General features: G+C 35.7%; 2 protein-coding genes across 6 annotated transcripts in view; both read left to right on the top strand.

Annotated features, from left to right (window-relative positions):
- Nucleotides 1-71, top strand: part of polr2h (RNA polymerase II, I and III subunit H) — a 7,801-nt gene extending 7,730 nt beyond the window's left edge. Inside the window, exon 6 of the mRNA XM_058400426.1 lies at nucleotides 1-71. This exon is cut by the window's left edge and continues 145 nt beyond it. The gene's annotated coding sequence lies outside the window, so the exon portion shown is untranslated.
- Nucleotides 72-1,392: 1,321 nt separating this feature from the next.
- Nucleotides 1,393-19,988, top strand: mfsd8l1 (major facilitator superfamily domain containing 8-like 1). 5 transcript variants are annotated; one of them, XM_058401819.1, is made up of 12 exons: nucleotides 1,393-1,628; nucleotides 2,930-3,115; nucleotides 3,469-3,531; nucleotides 3,829-3,948; nucleotides 4,763-4,842; nucleotides 5,325-5,595; nucleotides 5,671-5,744; nucleotides 6,141-6,354; nucleotides 7,263-7,385; nucleotides 8,053-8,183; nucleotides 8,443-8,524; nucleotides 18,275-19,988. In XM_058401819.1, the coding sequence occupies exons 1-11, from the start codon at nucleotides 1,553-1,555 to the stop codon at nucleotides 8,506-8,508; spliced, it is 1,404 nt and encodes a 467-aa protein (XP_058257802.1). In that variant the 5' UTR covers nucleotides 1,393-1,552; the 3' UTR covers nucleotides 8,509-8,524; nucleotides 18,275-19,988. The 5 variants fall into 5 exon arrangements, with proteins under 5 accessions (XP_058257802.1, XP_058257799.1, XP_058257801.1 ...); XM_058401816.1 differs by lacking the exon at nucleotides 18,275-19,988 and adding an exon at nucleotides 17,714-18,205; XM_058401818.1 differs by lacking the exon at nucleotides 18,275-19,988 and adding an exon at nucleotides 9,323-9,341.
- The last annotated feature ends 264 nt before the right edge of the window (nucleotides 19,989-20,252 follow it).

Genomic DNA, 20,252 nt, shown 5'->3' with positions numbered 1-20,252 from the left:
CTGCGCTGATGGTGACAACTTGAGGGAAGTGCAACGTGATGATAATGTAAATAAAACGCTTTTATATGTATTTATATCAGTCTTTTGCATTTTTATTCAGTAAATAACACCTACACATGTTGTAAGTGTGAGTACAAAGGTTTTTACACCATTCACATAAAATAAAGAATACAGCAAATGGGAAATCAATGCAAAAACTTGAAATGATTAACTTAAATAATTTATGTAAAGTACACTATATTGCCAAACGTTTCGGGACACCCCTCTAAATCGTTGAATTCAGGGGTTTGGCTCGGCCCCTTAGTTCCCATGAAAGGAACTCTTAATGCTTCAGCATACAAAGACATTTTAGATAATTTCATGCTCCCAACTTTGTGGGAACAGTTTGTGGATGACCCCTTCCTATTCCAACATGACTGCACACCAGTGCACAAAGCAATGTCCATAAAGGCATGGATGAGTGAGTTTGGTGTGGAGGAACTTGACTAACCTTGAGTCCTGACATCAACCTGATAGAGCACGTTTGGGATGAATTAGAGCAGAGACTGTGAGCAATTCCAAAACTCGGACGTCTGCCTTTACATGTACATGAATGTAATATGGAGTTGTCCCGTCCTTTGCAGCTATTACAGCTTCAACTCTTCTGGGAAGGCTTTTCACAAGGTTTATGAGTGTGCTTATGGGAATTTTTGACCATTCCTCTAGAAGCGTATTTGTGAGGTCAGACACTGATGTTGGACGAGAAGGTCAGACTCACAGTCTCTGCTCTAATTCATCCCAAAAGTGTTCTGTCGGGTTGAGGTCAGGACTCTGTGCAGGTCAGTCAAGTTCCTCCACACCAAACTCGCTCATCCTTGTGTTTATAGACCTTGCAATCTGTTCCCACAAAATTGGGAGCATGAAATTGTCCAAAATGTCTTGGTATGTTGAAGCATTAAGAGTTCCTTTCACTGGAACTAAGGGGCTGGGACCAAGCCCAACCCCTGAATTCAATGATTTGGAGTGGTGTCCCAAAACTTTTGGCAATAAAGTGTATATGCAGAGAGCAACAATGTAATAAACACAAAATTACAATCATAGTCTGACCCCTCCTATTCCACAGAATAAAACCATCTGGAAATGTGATTTGGAGTGGGAGTGGCACACGGAGATTGAATTGAATTGAATTTGAGACTGAAAGAGTGTGTGTGTGTGTGCATACATTTAGACTACAATATCACTGCTGTGGCCTAATGAGAGTCACAGGACGGGCTGGTCATCACTTATTTGGGATAAAAAATCTCAGACTAGCTTGTAAATAAATGGATGCATGTTCATTTAGAAATAAAATCCGCGCCAATCATCGCACTGGAGGCGGATACCACTAGCCAATAGTTTCCGAGCAGGAGGCGGGACTTGGTGGAATGAGGAACTGTGTCAGTGTCACAGCACGGTCTGTATGAGAGACAGACACACAGGTCTAATGGTTTTATATTATGGACGCAGTGCTGCTTATATTCACACACTCTCACACTTATTTATTGAAGTCAGCCAGCAGTTCTAAGGAGCAGAAATGGATTATGGACGAAAGAGAAAGCTGACATTGATTACAATCGGGCTGATTTTCCTGCTGAGTGGAGTGGAATATGGTGAGCCTGCATGCTTTTTCATTAAAGATCTATAATCATTTCTTATTCATGAATACCAATGCTGTGTGGGCTTTAATTCATCCGCATTCTTTCTATTGAAGCTCACTATTAACTAGTTTTATGTATTTTATAACACAAAAACATGTCATTTTCCCTCGGGTTCGAATCCCAAAGCAAAACAAAACAAAAGCAACCAAAAACAAATACAGTATTTCGCACGTGAAAGTCAACAAAGTATGTGTTTGTGTTTCTGTTTAAGGAACTATACACTAGATTTAATTCACTAATAACACACACACACACACACACACACACACACACACTGCTGGTAAATTCCTTATAAATTAATTTAGCAGTCTAAGTGAATTAAATGATTTAACTATGAGCTCACTATTTTTCTCTCATGGTTTTGTCTTTGTGTATTCTTTTTTTTTGTCTTTTTAGCAGCATTCCTAACGAACGTAGTATAAAATATATGTGGATGAATAGATAATGGGCAGACTGATAAATGAATAAATGGACAGAAAATACTTCAGTTAAAGATGAAATCAAAAGTGATATCACAAAAAATATCAAATTTTTTCCACCAATGTTTTAAGAACATATTGGCAATAAAAAAATGTGGAGCCATGGTGTGAAAACTACATTCAAAGGGGTTTTATTTTATTTTATTTTATTTTATTTTATTTTATTTTATTTTATTTTATTTTATTTTATTTTATTTGTTTGTTTTACTATTTTATTTTATTTTATTTTTTTATTTTTTTTTTATTTTATTTCATTAAGGGAAGCATGGTGGTTTAGTGGTTAGCAATGTTGTCTCATAGTAAGAAGGTTCTGGGTTTGAATCCTGGGTTTGAAAAATGCCTGTGTGGGTTTACTCTGGTTTCCTCCCACAGTCCAAAATATTCTAAATTGCCCATAGGAGTGAGTGTAAGCGTGTATGGTTGTCTGTCTATATGTGGCCCTGGGATGGACTGGCGACCTGAACAGGGTGTACCCCTGGGATAGGCTCCAGCAGATCCCCATGACGCTAATTAGGAATAAAGTGGGTATAGAAAATGATTTATTTATTCATTCATTCATTGACTAACAGACACACTGAGTGAAAGACAGACTGATATACTGACTAATAAAAAGAATAACTGAGAGCCATACCAAGACTGATCAATAGAGAGACAGTCAAATATATGATCCAAGCCCAGTTTCTGACATGATATTGATACCATCTCTCTCTCTCTCTCTCTCTCTCTCTCTCTCTCTCTCTGTCTCTCTCTCTCTCTTTCTCTAATTGTCATTAGCCGTGATTTTACCTACGATCTGGCGTTTCCTGCAGACCCTTGATGCTGCTCCGTATTTTCTGGGTATCAGTCTGTCAGCTTTCAGCTTCAGTGGCCTGCTGTCTGGTCCTTTATTCGGCTTCTGGTCTGATAGAACACACAGCACCAAGAAGATCATTCTGTTTGCCAACTGCTTTGAAATCATCGGTAAAACAATACACATACACACACACACAAAATGGTGCTTTAGATTTAAGTTTCTTTTTATAATTTCACAATTAACTGAATTAGAATTTCTCACATTGTGTTAACATTTTTTTTTGCTGGGAATGTTTTGTTTTTGTTTTAAAAAAAATTCATCAGTCAAAGGCTTCGTAGGAAACCATTACTAGATCTGCCACAGCATCACGTTTTCTGCATTTTGTTTAACAATATCTGTTAATATATTAGTAAAATAGTTTCATCAGATATAAATTATATAGCTCTCTATGCCCCATGTAATAAGCTGATAACATGAAGAAAAGATGATGGGATCATTTCTCTTTCTCTCTGTATTTCAGGTAACTTTATGTACTTTATGGGATTTTCCAAGTGGCTGCTACTGAGCAGTCGTTTAGTTGCAGGTGAGAAAGAGAACCCTATTTGCCACATACACAAATGTTCACGGTACAACATGTGGTGAAGTGCTTTTTTTATTCCTTTATTTATAAGAAGAAAAAGAAGATTGTTCATTTTGTGTTTGTAACTCTTTGTAAAATTGGAAAACTTTGCCACAACTACAGAATACTAACCGCAATTTTTTGCTTTACGTTATGTAAATGTAGAAAAGCAGTGGCAGGTTTTGTGTTATGTTTAGGTGGTTGATTAATGTTGTGTAAAATGTTGTGTAACATTGAGTATTATTGTTTGTTCTGTGACAGGAATCGGGACAGGAGCCGGTTCATCCATTTTTGGTTTCTTGACCAGAATCACGGCCCCTGAAGACCGCTCTACAGTGTTTGCTGCTGTCATGGCCTGTAGACAAGCTGGTCTCCTGATTGGTTAGTTTGTCAGAGTGATTATGTTTAGTCGTCACTGGTCAGTGAGTTATTAGTGAATGAAGTTCTTAATCAGTGTTATCAGTTGAGGAAGATGGACATCAGATGTGTGCTGATGACTGATTCTGTGTTCCTTTGGGTTACTTTAAAATAACCTCAGTAGCTGTAAGGTGATGTATCAGTTGTGTTTATTTCTTTGAAATTTGTTTTATGTTCTTTTTTTTGTACTCTGATAAATGACTATGATAAATAACTGTTTTGGGCAAACTTTATTTTAAGAGTGTCATCAAAATATAGTAAAGTTTTAATTTTACATACATTTCTTCTCACCTTGCCTTATACTTTTTATTCTCTTTTATTTCATTTGCAGTAAGATATACAGTATACTGTAAGGTGGTGTGCATCATGGCTGTAATTCAGTAAAACTCTACACCACTGTGATGTTCATTCTAATAATAATACACCCTTTTGAGCATTGTGTTGCTTTCTTGCATTAGGTCTGTGAAGAAAAGAAAGAACATTAGGGAAACACCCTGTCGTTAATATCAGCCGTGTGTTTCCCTACAAACAGCATTTCCACAAAGGAAATTTAAAGCTTTACCTCTGACTTGTACAAAGGGTTTGCATTGGAGACTCCTTCCATAAATTTTCATTAATTTCCTTAATATCAATAATTAAATAAAAAAATGTTATAAAAAATATCAAATAGTCCCAATCCAGGGCACTGTGTGTATATTTCCATCATTGTTTATACTCAGCTCTTACTCTTATATTTTAATAATGATGATGTTCTTGTCCTTATTTGTGTCATGTTCAGGTCCAGCCTTCAACATTTTCCTCAGACTGTGTGACTTCCAGCTTGGGCCTTTTGTGGTGAATAAATACACCGCTCCTGGGGTAAATCTCTCTCTCTCTTTCTCTCTCTCTCTCTCTCTCTCTCACTCTCTCTCTCTCTCTCTCTCTCTCTCTCTCTCTCTCTCACACACACACACACACACACACACACACACACAGTGATGTGTTTTGTTGTATATCTTTGTTACTGCATTTTCATTTAGAGAGGGCAGAGTTAAGTCCAGTCAAGCATAATTTTGTGTACAGCATCACTGTGTAAAACTGCAAGGGGATTTGAACTGATAGCTGACTTACTTAAAATGGTCACCATCAGCCAATCACATTTCAGCAAGAATTTCACAGGGATTGGTACTAAGTGATTTAGGAAACTTGAGTTTCTTTGTGATAAGGTGTTAAGGGCAATTTGCAGCCAGATGACTCCTCCATAACGCAGTTGATCATGATGTAGATGATGCATTGATGATGTACATGTATGATACATGATGTGTATGTGTGTGTGTGTGTGTGTATGTATGTGTGTGCAGATCTTCATGTGTGTATTGTGGCTGCTGCTTCAGCTCATTGTGTTACTGATGTACTGGGATCTCAGAGGAAGGAACGAGAGGTCAGAAGAAGAGAAGCAGGAAGAGGAAGAGAGGCTGTTGGTTCAACCTAATGACCTCCCTGACTCGTATGGAACACTTCACAACTCACCTGTAATGGACCAGTCCATCGCTAATGGCAACTGTGCTCCTCCCTCCCCATCTCTAGAAAAGATCCACTCCAACCCTTTTAAACACTTCAGTGCTGCCCGAGGTGTGTGTGTGTGAGTGTGAATTATTTAAAATTCTGTTTATTTCTTTCTTCATTTTTTAATGTGTGCTTTAACAGAGTTTCTGAGAGAGGAGGTGGTGGTGCTGCTCACAGCTCAGTTCATCACACTGTTCAACCAGACAGCACTGGAGGTAAACACCTACACACACACCGAATTTGTTTCCCATGTGGAGATGTGAAATACAGTTATTCCTGGAGTAGCTCTAGGATTTCATGTGTCTGTAAAGATTACATCATAGTTTACCTTTTATAAGGAGCAGTAGAAATAACTCTAGTAATACATATCCCATTGTAACTGACATGTTGGTAAAGATTGCATTAAATCCTGGAGGGAAAAAGAGGTTTTGTGTTTTCTTCAGTATAAAGACTCACTATGATGCTCTCGCTTTTTTGTATTGACTTCAGAACAATAAATTTACAAAATCAGAATGTGAATGCAGCCATAGTGTTTATATATTTTACCATGTTTTGGTTGTGTATCTGGACTAAGTGTGTATTCCATGATGTTGTGGTTGCCTGGGAAACAGACGATGGTGACTCCACTGACGCAGCAGTACTTTAATTTCGGTGAGTTGGAGAACAGTGTGATGTACTGTATGTGTGGAGTGGAGGTGATTGCTGGCTTCATCTTCGTCCGCTGGCTGAGCAGGAAGGTGGAGGAGAGGGTGGTGCTGTCCATCGGCCTCTTCCTCGCCAACATTTCCTGTGTCTGGTGTCTCATCTTCCTCGCTAACCCTCAGGGTGAGTGTCTCTATGTCTGTCTTCCTCTCAGTTTGTCTTTCTTTCAGTTTGTCTTTCTCTCAGTTTGTCTTTTTCTCAGATTGTCTTTGTCTGTCTGTCTTTCTTATAGTTTGTCCTTCTCTCAGTTTGTCTTTCTCTCTTCCTGTCTTTCTCTCAGTTTCTCTTTCTCTGTCTTTCTCTCAGTTTCTCTTTCTCTCTGCCAGTCTTTCTCTCTGTCTGTCTTTCTCTTAGTTTTTTTTTCTCTCTGCATGTCTTTCTCTCAGTCTGTTTTTCTCTCAGTTTGTCTTCCTCTCAATCTGTCTTTCTCTCTGTCTGTTTTTTTTCTCTGTCTGTCTTTTTCTTTGTCTGCCTTTCTCTTTGTCTGCCTTTTTCTTAGTTTGTCTTTCTCTTTGTCTGTCTTTCTCTCAGTTTATCTTTCTCTTTGTCTGTCCTTTTCTCAGTTTTTCTTTCTCTTAGTTTGCCTTCATCTCTGCCTGTCTTTTTCTCTGTCTTTCTGTCTCTCTCTCTCTCTTTGTGTTTCTCTCTCTGTACATGTCAGATTCAGCAAACCATTCATGACCTTTGTGTGCCTCTGTACTTGTCAGTCCCAGTGTAGGAGACATGGCCTCTGCTCTGCGTATCAGTCTCAATAATGGATGCACAGGAGGCATAGCCATTGTACCCATCAGTGCTAGTAAAGGGGGTGTGGCCTTATTTATTTAGTGAACCGCCTGTATAGCATTGAAGACTTTCAGAAAGAGATGAAATAAACTTACACAAGTAAATTATACAAAATCTAGTAAAAGAGCATTCACTCACACAACTACACATGCTTAAGTGAGCGCTTGAGTTGCATGCTTGTGTGTGAATATAGCAGGACTAGATGTTCAGAGGGGTTTGACTTTAACGTTATTGTTGTTTTGCTATAGGTGGGTTCTCGTGGCAGTTAACGGAGTTCATCATCGGCGTGTTCCTGCAGGTGCTGGGTCTGCCCTTTATCGCCGTCGCTCAGGTGTCTCTCTTCTCCAAAGTGACTGCTGAGAAAACTCAGGGTGAGACAACCATAAAGTAAACAATTTGTTTCATATGAACAGTAGTTATGGTCATGAGCTTTGGGTCATGACCGAAAGGACGAGACCCCGGATACAAGCGGCCGAAATGAGTTTCCTTCATAGGGTGGCAGGGCGTTCCCTTAGAGATAGGGTAAGGAGCTCTGTCACCCGGGAGGAGCTCGGAGTAGAGCCGCTGCTCCTCCACATCGAAAGGGGCCAGTTGTGGTGGCTTGGGCACCTGTTTCGGATGCCTCCTGGACGTCTCCCAGGGGAGGTGTTCCGGGCATGCCCCACCGGGGAGAGACCCCGGGGAAGACCCAGGACATGCTGGAGGGACTATGTCTCTCGGCTGACCTGGGAACGCCTTGAAATTCCCCCCGGAAGATTTGGAGGAAGTGTCTAGGGAGAGGGAAGTCTGGGCATCCCTGCTTAGACTGCTGCCCCCGCGACCTGGCTCCGGATAAACAGGAGACAATGAATGAATGAATGAATCAACAGTAGTATTTTCTGTGCTGGAGGAGTCATGTTTGTCTCTCTCCTGTCAGTCAGATTGAAGCTAGCCAATCATATCTGTGTTTTAATCTTTTTAGATAGAAAAGTGATGAGGAAGGGGTGTAACTGGTGCAAATCAATTAAAATAAGATTTTCTGTGTGTGTGTGTGTTCAGGTTTCAGTCAGGGAATACGGCGCTCTGTTGGAGGTTTGGCCACTATTCTGGGTCCATTATGGGCCGGAAGTTTGACCTCTAACCTTTATGTGATGCTGGGAGTGATGATGGGCTTACTGGCACTACTTACTGTAAGTGTGTGTGTTTAAAAAGTCTTCATTATGCCTGTGTTCCAATCCTGTTTTAATTCACCCATGTCCACTCCTCATCAGGGCTGCTTCATTACATCGTCAGTAAATTTATCATCACTTTATTACTTGTGCCGAAAGTACACCCTAGTGTGACGGGAAGTCATCTAGCGTGTGTTGGAAACAGTTGGAACATAGAAAACGTTGTCTGACTTTTGCACTTTGTTGCCCTCTGTTGGTGCTTTTGGGATTTTTCTCTTAGATTATGATGGCCTTCTCATACAACCAGCTGGTTGAGCGCACTACAGTGGAGCACACTGAGGAATGAGACACAACCCACACAGGTATGAACAGCTATATACAGAATATCAGAATCCATGCATTAAACGCACATTTGTTTGTATGGTTTGATTATATTCCTGTGTATATACTTTCACACTTCCCTGTACATTGCTTAATTAAATATGAACACAATCCTCCAAAAGTTATACAACTAAAATTCTCTCCTGACTTTTTTTTTTGTACGTGGATTGTTTATTAGTCTGTAGATGATTAAAAATATATTTTTATCATTTTATTACAAAAAAAATTGCCTTGCTTTCATTATAAATATTTGAAAAAAAAAGCATGTTTCACATGTGTATTTGGTCTCCTGATTGAGTGTATTTGTTTCATGCCAAAAATCTTGTTTGATTTAAAATGAAGAATTTCAGACTCCAGCAACTTGGCATGTCAGTATCAGTGAAATGGAATGATTAATTAGAGTGATAACGCAGTGAGACAGCAGAGAGAAAGGAAAAGCAAACAGGAGATTCAGATACATTTCAGTCTGGCTCTGTGTTCAATAACTTTATTGAACCATCAGATTCAGACTTTTATACTGAACTGCAATCAGTGCATACAATTCAGAAGGAAAAGAATTTAGTGTCTTTAAAGGTTCAGATTTCATGAGGTATGGAATAAAATACTTACTGAGATACTTTATTTTATTACAGTAAATTACATACAATACAGTAGATTATTATTAATTATTATTTATTGTTAACTGTTATACATTTCATATACTTTATGTATACATTTATTGTTATATTAAAATCACAATTTATTTATTTATTGTTCATTTTTATATATTGTTTTAACAGCATACAGCATTTTATGGACGCTTTTTTGATTTATGTGGACTTTTTTTGGTCTTTGGATGTTTTATGACATTTATTTATTTATTGAATCATGTATATATGTACATATTTATTTATTTATGAATTTTTATTTATTCATTCATTCATTTATAAATGTTCTTATCTTAGTTACTGTGATATAACTAACTCGTTTTAAAGCCACAGGCTTGTTCTGATTTTGTTTTTTGTTTTTTTTTATTCATATGATTTATTATTTGTCCTCAGGATGGTGTTTAAGGAGTGACGTTTAACACACACTGCTTCTGATTGTGTATTTCAGTATGTATTTCATGTACAGACACCAGTAGAGGAGACGTGGAATGAACGAGGTGTACAGAATGCAGTGACCATAATATTTATTATTTATATTATTTAACTGCTACACTGAAATCCAAAGCAATAAATTTATAGGCTCGTTTTTCATGTGATGAACACACACAGCACATACCGATACACTCACAATGTCCAGCTTTATTATATCTGTTATAACACTATTTTATAAACTTTCCTTGTTCAAGATGCTTTATTGCTTTATTGGTTATGGTTAGCCCCACCCCTTCAACTCTCAATGCTTTTTAGCCATTCAATCTCTCTTCCCTCTCTAGACATACTTTAGACATGTACCTTTACCTGTAGCCTCTTAGCTCTCTGCAGCCATCTACTTGGCCCTGCCCTCTTAGTTCTCTGAAGTCATCCACCTGCCTCCTTCCTTATCCTTCTGGATCCACTCACCTGGAACCCACCCTCTAAGCTTTCAGGAGCTTATCTGTTGACCCTGTCCCCTCAGCCATTTGAATCCAGCCACCTAGCCCCAGCCCCTTAGCACTCTGAATCCATTTACCTGGCCCTGCCCCAACAGATCTCAGAATCCATCCACATGGCCCCGCCCTTTTAGCACTTTGAATCCATCTACCTGCCCCTGCCCCTCTAAATCCATCCATCCACCCTCTTAACCCCTCGAAGACCATTACCCTGTTTTTTTTATCACTTTGATTTAGATCTATTGGCCTTTTGGAATAATCCATCTGGCCCCGTCCACCTTTTATACTGTAGAAATAATTAAATGATGATTTGTAATTACTACATGAACGTAAAAAAAGTAAATCAGGATATAAATATCTGTATGATGAGGGACTTATGAAACCATGACTTTATTTTTATTGTTGTATGTACATGTTATTGCACTGCACACATTTAGGGATATATATTTATATCTATAAATAGCTGAAAAATACTAATACAAAGTACAAAAGCAAGGTATTTGGGACAGTCGTGAAATGAAATCAGTAAACTTAACAAGTAAAAAACTCATTTAGTCACTTTACAACAAACAATTTAAACATATTATGAATGTAAATATTAACTCATTTCACCTCCTATAGTTTCTGTCCCAACTGTATTCCTTTTCTACAGCTACATGTGATAGGAAAGTGTGTGTCTGATACTATATCTTATTTTAATCCTGACAATACAGAAATGTATTATTAAAATATGATTTGTCAGACACCATTTTTTACTTATTCATTTTTTTTATTTCAAATAAACGTATAGTTTATAAAGATAAGTGGGTTTTAGATGACGGTATATAATCTAGTGCTGTGTTTAGTGTTATTAAGGAGAGTCTGACAGAGTGAATGCTCGCATCGTACAAGAAAAGCACGGCCCTCAGATCCACAAGCAGAAATGCGTCATTAAATATTTCATTTCAAAAATCATCCAAGCGTTAAAATAACAGCAGATGTTACTGTTTCATTTCGTTTTTTATTTGTCTGTGGATTTGCCCCATTCATCTTAAAATAGTCATCACTCAGCCACAAAAGCACAATAATAAAATACATTTTTTGTTGTCTAAATTATAACATCACTCAGTTCATAATAAAATGATAAAATACAATGAGAGAAAGGTTTTTTGGGGTGACTCTAGGGAAATATTACTAGAATTTCTTTATATAGGAAAGTTTTATTTTTATTTTATTTTTTTATTTAAATTCTGTACATATACTGTAAGAGAACTTAAATGACCATAAATGTAATTTCATTTACTTTTCCTTTATATATATATATATATATATATATATATATATATATATATATATATATATATATATATATATATATATATATATATATATATAATATATATAATTAATGTTATTCCATAATATAAATATACTAATTACAAACATCTCCAGTCTCCAAATAATTTAAAATAATATTGTGCAACAGGTAAATCATTAAGGAATAAAAAAAATAGCAATAATAATAATAATAATAATAATAATAATAATAATAATAATAATAAATCAATGTATTTTAGTAGAGTGGATCAAAAAATATTTTATGTTCTTAGTACCAGCTATTGCAGGATATAAGGCCATCCTGTATTTCTGTACTAAATAATTATTTTCATATAATATTTTAACATGTCCAAATGTAATTACTGTCAACAAATGTATTTATAAATGAATATAATCACAAATCAATTTTATTTTAATGCTGAATACAGAAAGTATATAAAAATACTACTACTATTAATAATAAAATGTTTATCAGGTATCTGTATTGTTCATTATACTGCCAGAAATCGGTTTTATTCAGAAACAGGTTTATATGGAATATGTCAGAATGTGTCACCTAAATATATTTTAGACTTTCTGTCTTTTTAAAATGTTCTATATAGCATTTTAAATTATATGGAGTGAAATGTTGACCTTGAGTTTGCCATGTAAATAGTCCTGATGCTAACATGGCATTAAAAACATTCTACAGAAACAGACATCAGGTATCATTTGTGGACACTCTGTGAGGACAGGGGGCGCTATAGACCCATGCTTCTAACTCAACACTCAACACTGTCCTCGGCAAGAAAAACAGTTGAGTTGGATATTACATGGCGGTCAGTGCATCCTGTGACCTCTGGGCGAACTCAGTGTAAGGAGGGCGGAGCAGTCTTTGGGGCAGTAGCTTGATAGGAGCAGGGCATACAGCCATACAGTGAGGGAGGTTTAGGAATTTTTCTAACTGCTCTGACCTGAACACTGACCTGTCAATCACTGTCAGACTGTACAAAACATCATGTGACGCATCGAGCCGCCGGCGATTTTAATTCTGTCGCTATTAAAAAACAGCGGACAAACAGACGCGCAGACGATGTGATGATAGAAGACGTGTGAACTTTACATGAACTCTGGATTTTTTTTAAAGGTCATTTATATTTCTGTTTTTTTTTTTTTTTGTTTTTTTTTTGGAAGGTTGAAAAGATATTAACTGGACCGCAAAAAATCGGTTAGATCTTCAGACTAAAACGATAATTTGGTTAATAGATGAATCTGATGCTGATGCTCTAGAGTCATCTGTCCATGAACTCCATCAGTTCTTTCATTCATTCAATCATTTTATTACATAATGAGAACATATTGGATATACAAAATAATCACCATGTAAAAGTCAAAGAAAATTCAACACTGGCTACAGCAGATTATTATTTACTATTATTTTTCTTTATTGTTTCTGTTAAAAAGGACTTCTGTGTTGCTTTTTACTGATTTCTTTGTTTGATTGTTTTTGTTTTTGATTTAAGCATTTATTTCCTATTTAAAAATAAAAAAATACACTTTTACAATTGAAACTGCTTACAAACTACAGAACAACAACAACAATAATAATAATAATAATAATAATAATAATAATATTATTATTATTATTATTAATAATAATAATAATAATAATATAGTCCCCTTACTTTTTCATATAAATTAAGCAATTATCTTTTTTATTATTATTATTTTAAAACACAGTTACAATTAATTGTTTTGTGGTACTTTTTGGTGCAGCAACAGCTGATGTTTATCAGACCATCACATATCAAACATTCAAAAATAAATAAAAAACTAAAATAAATTGTCAAACAAAATATATAATTTTAATAGAAAATTTTAATTATTGATTTTTTTTGTTAATATATTTTTGTTGTAATTATTGATGTTTCATCAATAATTGATGAATGAATGAATGATGAATGAATGACATGAATGATGAATGAATGACAATGTCATTTTTTTCACATTTTCTGCTTTATTAATAATGTCTTATTTTTCAGATTGGATATTTTATATATATATATATATATATATATATATATATATATATATATATATATATATATATATATATATATATATATATATATATAGTGTATATATACAGCAATAATAATAATAATAATAATAATAATAATGAATTTACAGTATAAAGGTTGATCCTGCAATGTCCAGAACAACAACAACAACAAAAAAACATGTCTCTAGATTTAACAAGTTTAGATTTGAACAATCATGTGCATGAGAGTCATGTGTTGTGAAAAAGAATCCACTGTTAATATGAAGGTAAAGTATGTTACAGTGTGTGATGCGTGGTTTTTTTCCCGGAGCCGCATCCTGCACGTTTACTGACCGCACATTTTAATCCAGAGTGGAGTCTATTGTTCCTGCTTAAAATCCTGATTAAAAGGTCACATCGTTTAGAGGTTTTTATTTTTAATTTGCTTAATGATGGTAACAAGCGGTCAGACCTCAGAGTAATGTGATGCAGCTGAGACTCAATGAAAACATTTAGTGGATTTTTATTTTTTTACTGTAACTGTAATATCGCTTACAGAGGACTAAGGCTGACAGTTATGGGCTTTAAACACAGTGGTCATGTGGACAGACCTGGACACTGAGTTAGGACTCAGAAATGTTAAAAACATTAGATTTTACATTTAGTCTCTGACTGAACACACACTGTAATAAAGAGCAGTAACACAATATAAAACCAACACTATGTGTTTAAAACCAACGCTATGGTAGTGAGAGCAAGGCAGGGAGAGATAGAAACAGAGAGTGTGTGTGTGTGTGGGTGTGTTGTGGGTTCAGCAGCAGGTCAGTAGGTCACGGCTGCTGCTGGATTTTCACGCCATCTCTGTGTTGGGGGCCACATCAGTCTAATCAGGGTTAACGATCTCGCCCCTCTCACACAGATGGGACGCCGATCCTCACATACTCGGGGTGGGGTGGGGAAAGAGAGAGAGGGACAGATTGGGCATTAGGGTGAACAGCGAGGACAAACACATCATGCACATGAGACACTATCCTACTTCCTCCATCACCACCTGTACACACACTTATATAAGAGACACTCCATTAACTGGGAAGGGTACTGTGTGTGTGTGCTGACAAACTTGCCTGAGTCTATTCTGCTGATCTGCTGAGCATGAATAATTCGTCTGTGTGTGTGTGTCTGCTTAACATTGCATGGAAAGTATATTCGGCTATTGTGAGGCAAGACCAAGGTCAGTCGGTTAAAGGTCATGAGCTCAGATGTGCATTTAACATCCACTGGCACCGAAGCACAAAAAGTCACACACACAAACTGATAAGTTTTACTTCATTTAGCTTCCTCCTTGTTCAATTTCAGAAGTAAACATTTCTTTTAATAACATGATGTTATGCAGTGATTCGGGTTCAAGTTTACTGAACTGAATTCGATTTCAGAAAGGAGTGATTCACTCAGACCAAGGGCCGGAAGACTTTATTTTCCAAATTGGTATAAAGTGCATCAGCCGTGTTCCTCAAACCAAACCACACTGTTTCTTTAGTTAGGAGTTAGGAGTAAAGTCTTTGGTGTGTGCTGAAATAAACCACAAAAAAACATAATCCCAGAAGTTGATTATTTTCCCATAACAACATGTCCTCACTAATTTTAGAGAAGTTATAGCTTTACTTTTGAATGTTACAAAGCGCCGATACTATAAACTCCTTCCATAACTTATGATTAAATAAAGGACAATATGAATGATTTTTAAAATCCCTTAATGTAGAATGTCTGCTATATAAGTCCCTGTAAACAAGCTGTTACTATAGAAACAATAATGTATTAAAAAATATCAGAAAATGAATCACATTTCATCAACATTTCTTTTTAAAGATTTAAGAATTGTTATTTTTGTACAGTAGTCACACACCAGACGTGAACAGCCACACACTGACAGTTTGAGGTGTAAAATAAATAAATATTTAATTAAATGTAATAATAATTTATATAAAATAAATAAATAATTTATTTTTAAATAAATAATTAAAAATGAATGGCTGGTAGAAGACATCCTTTGTTAAATGTAATAATTTTAAATAATTTAATTAAATGTAATATATTTAATATAAATAGATGTGGCTGTGAGATCACACACACTCACAATTAACTTCAAGTCAATTTTAAACAAAGATTTATGGATAGGATTTGTAGACAGTTTGCACAAATGTGTGGTTTATTAGAGTGTGATGAAGAGTCAAGAACTAATAGTAAATTTAATTTATTTAGCAAAAGTCTAGAAAGAATAAATGCTGCATTTAATAATATGTTTAACAACAAGAATGTAATATGTTTTGGATGCTTTTACATTTATTTTAACAATATAATAATAATAATAATAATAATAATAATAATAATAATAATAATGATAATTCTTCCTCTTCTTCTTCTTCTCCTTATTATTATTATTATTATTATTATTATTATTATTATTATTATTATTATTATTATTATTATTATTATTATGCCTTAATTACTATCCATGTTTTAATTCTATATATTACAATTTACTCTCTTTCTTTTGTCTTTATTTTCATTTGCTGTATAATTGAAGCAATTTTAGCTTTAATTTCAAAACATTAGGAATTTATTATTATTAGTATTAATAACAACAATAACAACAACAATAATAATAATAATAACCACAACAATACTACTACTACTACTACTAATAATAATAATAATTATTATTATTATTAATATTATTATTTTTTTTTATAAAAGAAAAAAGAAAGTGCACAGAAATTCAACAGCAATTCCATTATTAGTCTTCCATTATAAGTGCTTCAGGATTATGGATGAATGATTTTTTAAATTTTTTTAATTTAATTTTTTTTTTATAATTAAACACATTAACAAAATATATCTCATCAAGGAACTGATTATAAATCTATGAAAATGACTGTGGATTATGACTATTTAATCATATTTACATTTATATTGGAATGATATTAACTTAAAGAAAGCCTCAGTAATGATCAGTCTTGCAGGTTAAACATTTGGATGGATTATAAAGCAGTTCAGAGCTTCAGAGCGTTCCTAATGTTCTCTCCCACCGGCTGGGCGCTGATGATCCTCACACAGGATTATAGGATTTTAACTCAAACCTTCCTAAAAAAAAATCTGTTTTAAAGCCAATGCGAGAGTAAAAGGGCTTGAGTGCATGAGCCACGAGATGAAGAGCTGTTTATTTCATCAGTTATCAGACACAAATAATATTTCATCATCATTTTTCACTTATCCATGTGGAAACCAGGTGTGAGACACATTTCAGCTCCATATCAGACTCTGTGTTAAATAATAAATTCACTTGAAATGAAATGAAATGTTGGATAACTGAAATAAACTGTTTTTCTTCTGCACTCAGACTTTTGGAGCCAGTGGAAAGGAACTAAAGTAAAATTAAATCACATTTGATTTTTTTAAGAATCATGAGTAGTTTCACTACGACATCACTGTGTTTGTGTTTGGGCAGCCGCCATGTTGCTCCTTTTAATCCAGAATCTGCACTCCGAAAAACAAAATCAGATAAGGGTTGCAGTGTTTCACTCTTAAACTGCTTCACCCTGGAATTTCTCCGTGATGTGCCAGAGTTCGGTGCCAATCTGCCATCATTCGACAGATATGATCAAAGGGAAAATACGAGATTTTTCTTTTTTCTTTGTAAGGTATAAAGGAGCGATGACTGTACTGGGATCAGTCTGTAGGGGGCAGTGTATTACTTTATTTTAACCGTGTGAAGAACAGAGAGATGAAAAAAGAGAATGAGAGTGAGGATTGAAGGGAGAGAGAGAGAGAGGGAGAAAGAGAGAGAGAAAGAGAGAGTGCAGTGTAGTGAGCGATGACCTCATGATGAACTGTGACGGATCCCAGAGAGCCTAAAATGCCATCATGGGTCTGATAATTGGACAAAGGAATGGCATATCACGCTGTGTGTGTGTGTGTGTGTGTGTGTGTGCGCGTGCATGGATACAAAGCCCACAGCATGTTTTGACAGCGGTCCTTGTCTGTCAATCCCTCGTGTTTCTTTTCTAACAAGTGCGTGCGTTGAGCATGGAAAGCTGAACGACGGTGGTCCATTTTTTAAACAGAATTTTCATTTTTGCTGCAGATTCAATTAGAACGATTTGAACTTCACCAGAACAATCCCTTGGCTCCAGGTCCTGTTTGACGTTCTTTCTTTTCTTTTCTCTCGCTCTCTTTCTTTCTCTTGCTAACGCGAGCCAGAGCTGGAAGGCACATGATTAGGTGGTGGCTAATTGGGTGCAGATCCGTTCTCTGGAACGAGAAGAGCCAAAACACGCTCACATCTGCGATCTCGTCTCAACTGGACTCGCTACGAACATCAGGCTTTACAGCAAGGAAAAAAAAAAACACAGAAATCCTGGGCTCAAATCGAGTGACTGCCTCTCGGGTCCTCATTTCATCATTATAGCATCTAAGAACACAGAGAGGAAAAAAAAAGCAAGTGAAAGCAAGAGAAGCGATAAAACACTCACAGATCTCTATATCAAAGCTTTGTGCTGGGTTTTTTCACTCAGCGCTGTGAAATAAAACGACTGTAAACATTTTCCTGCTACACAATTGGACGTGTTGTTCATGATGAATATATTTTATGCATGTAACGTGTAAGATTTGTTCGAGTGCTTAAACTGTTAAGGGTCACTGCTGTGTACTTGTTGTCTAGTGTTACTGAGTCACAGAATTATTTGGTGTTAGCATGTCACTACTAATGCTAATATATTTTGTCAGTAACCTCCCGTCCTGCTGTGTTTGTGTTTTTCTCAGATTTCTCAGGCGGACCTTCAGGGCAAAGCTCTGTGAAACTAGACATGAAACAATCACACATTCATTAATATAATGCCAACGTTATGCCAGTGTCAGACTAACATCACAACAACATCATGCCAGTGTCCCACTAACATCAATCAAAGGTCATTCCAGTGTCACACCAACATCACTCTAATCATTTCACCATCGACACACTACCATCATGACAGTGTTGCAGTATCTTCAAACAATTAAACAATCAAATGACATTCCAATATCACACTAACATCATATCAAAGTCATGCCAGTCTCATAGCATCATTACATAAATCTCATCATGTCACTCTATCACATCAACATGACGCCAAACCTGAGCTCACGTCACAGCAACAATACAGCAATGTCACACCAGTATAACAATAACATTAAGGCAACATCACACTAACATTAAGACAACGTTACTCCGTCATCACACTAACATTAAGACATTACCTCATCATCGCACTAACATTAAGGCAACGTTACCTCATGATCACACTAACATTAAGACAACGTTACCTCATCATCACACTAACATTAAGACATTACCTCATCATCGCACTAACATTAAGGCAACGTTACTTCATGATCACACTAACATTAAGACAACGTTACCTCATCATCACACTAACATTAAGGCAACAACACACTAACATTAAATAAATGTTACCCTAACATCACACTAACACTAAGGCAACAACACACTAACATTAAAAAAAATGTTACCTCACCATCACACTAACGCTAATGCAATGTTACACCAATGTCACACTAACATTAGCATAAAGTCATACCAATATCACGTTAACATTAGGGTATAGTTACACCAGCACTACATTAACATTAAGGCATAGCTACACCAACATCACAAAGTCAGGCCGACATCACAGCATCTTCATCATCATCAAAAAATCACACTCCAAGACCAATGCCACAATAACATCACAGCAACAACACAACGGTTTCACTCCAAAGTCTCGGCAGCGTTACATTAGCATTGCACTTTCACCAGTGTCACAGCCACACCAGCATCATCCCAAATGTCACACTGAGGATTAAAGAGAAAAGACAAACACATGTCCAGCTACACATGCGTGTTTGCTGGACATTTTCATTTTTTAAAACTTTTCCAGGATCTGATAAGAAAGCCCTGAGTGTGTGAATCAGACTGAACTCCACTGCTTTCTAGTAAAAAGAGTGAGGGAAAAAAATGGCCACGTTCCAAACGAATAAATGTTTCCTGCTGATGCAGTTCACTGAGTTTTCTGTGCTTTTAAAGCATCACGTAGGAATAAAAACGCAGCAAAGTGACAGGCTGAAAAACTTCACAAACTCCACAAACTTCAGCCAATCACAATGCTGGATAATTAAATTAACAGAGAGAAGGCAGTGGCCTGGATTCAGTCTGGAAGTGATGGAGAGATGTGCTGATATCAGATGAACACACACTCACTCTAATCCTGCCAGGAAACCCGAGAGAGGAAAAAAAGAAACTGGCTCTGAGCTGGAAAAGCTAAAAATAACAATAACAATAATCAGAAGGAGTTTCCTTTTATCCACTTTTTTATTGTAACAGAGAGACAGGTGGAGAAACTCTGTTTATAATTACAACATTTAAAATAGGAAAAAAGAAAAGAAATAGTGAGTCTGGAGTGGAGACAATAATGACTTAACTCACACGTGCTTTCAAATCACGACTATGATTTATTTTTTTTAATTTTCACTTTTCTATAAAAGTCAAATTTATAATAGATATAATTATAGAATATAATTATAATAATTATAGAATTTTATAACCAACCTGAAGCCAAAACATTGTTTGCTTTGTTAGTTATTATCCCTGATCATATTGTGTGACATTGTAATAATAATTTTCTAATTTTAGTAATTAGAAAATAAACTAATATTATTATTAGATAATGAAATTATTAAAAAACAAAACAAACAAACAAAAAAA

The sequence above is a fragment of the Hemibagrus wyckioides genome, linkage group LG10 (genome assembly GCF_019097595.1).
Source record: "Hemibagrus wyckioides isolate EC202008001 linkage group LG10, SWU_Hwy_1.0, whole genome shotgun sequence".
NCBI classification, from domain to species: Eukaryota; Metazoa; Chordata; class Actinopteri; order Siluriformes; family Bagridae; genus Hemibagrus; species Hemibagrus wyckioides.
Note: the sequence above shows the minus strand (reverse complement) of the source record. Positions and strands in the feature narration are given on the sequence as shown.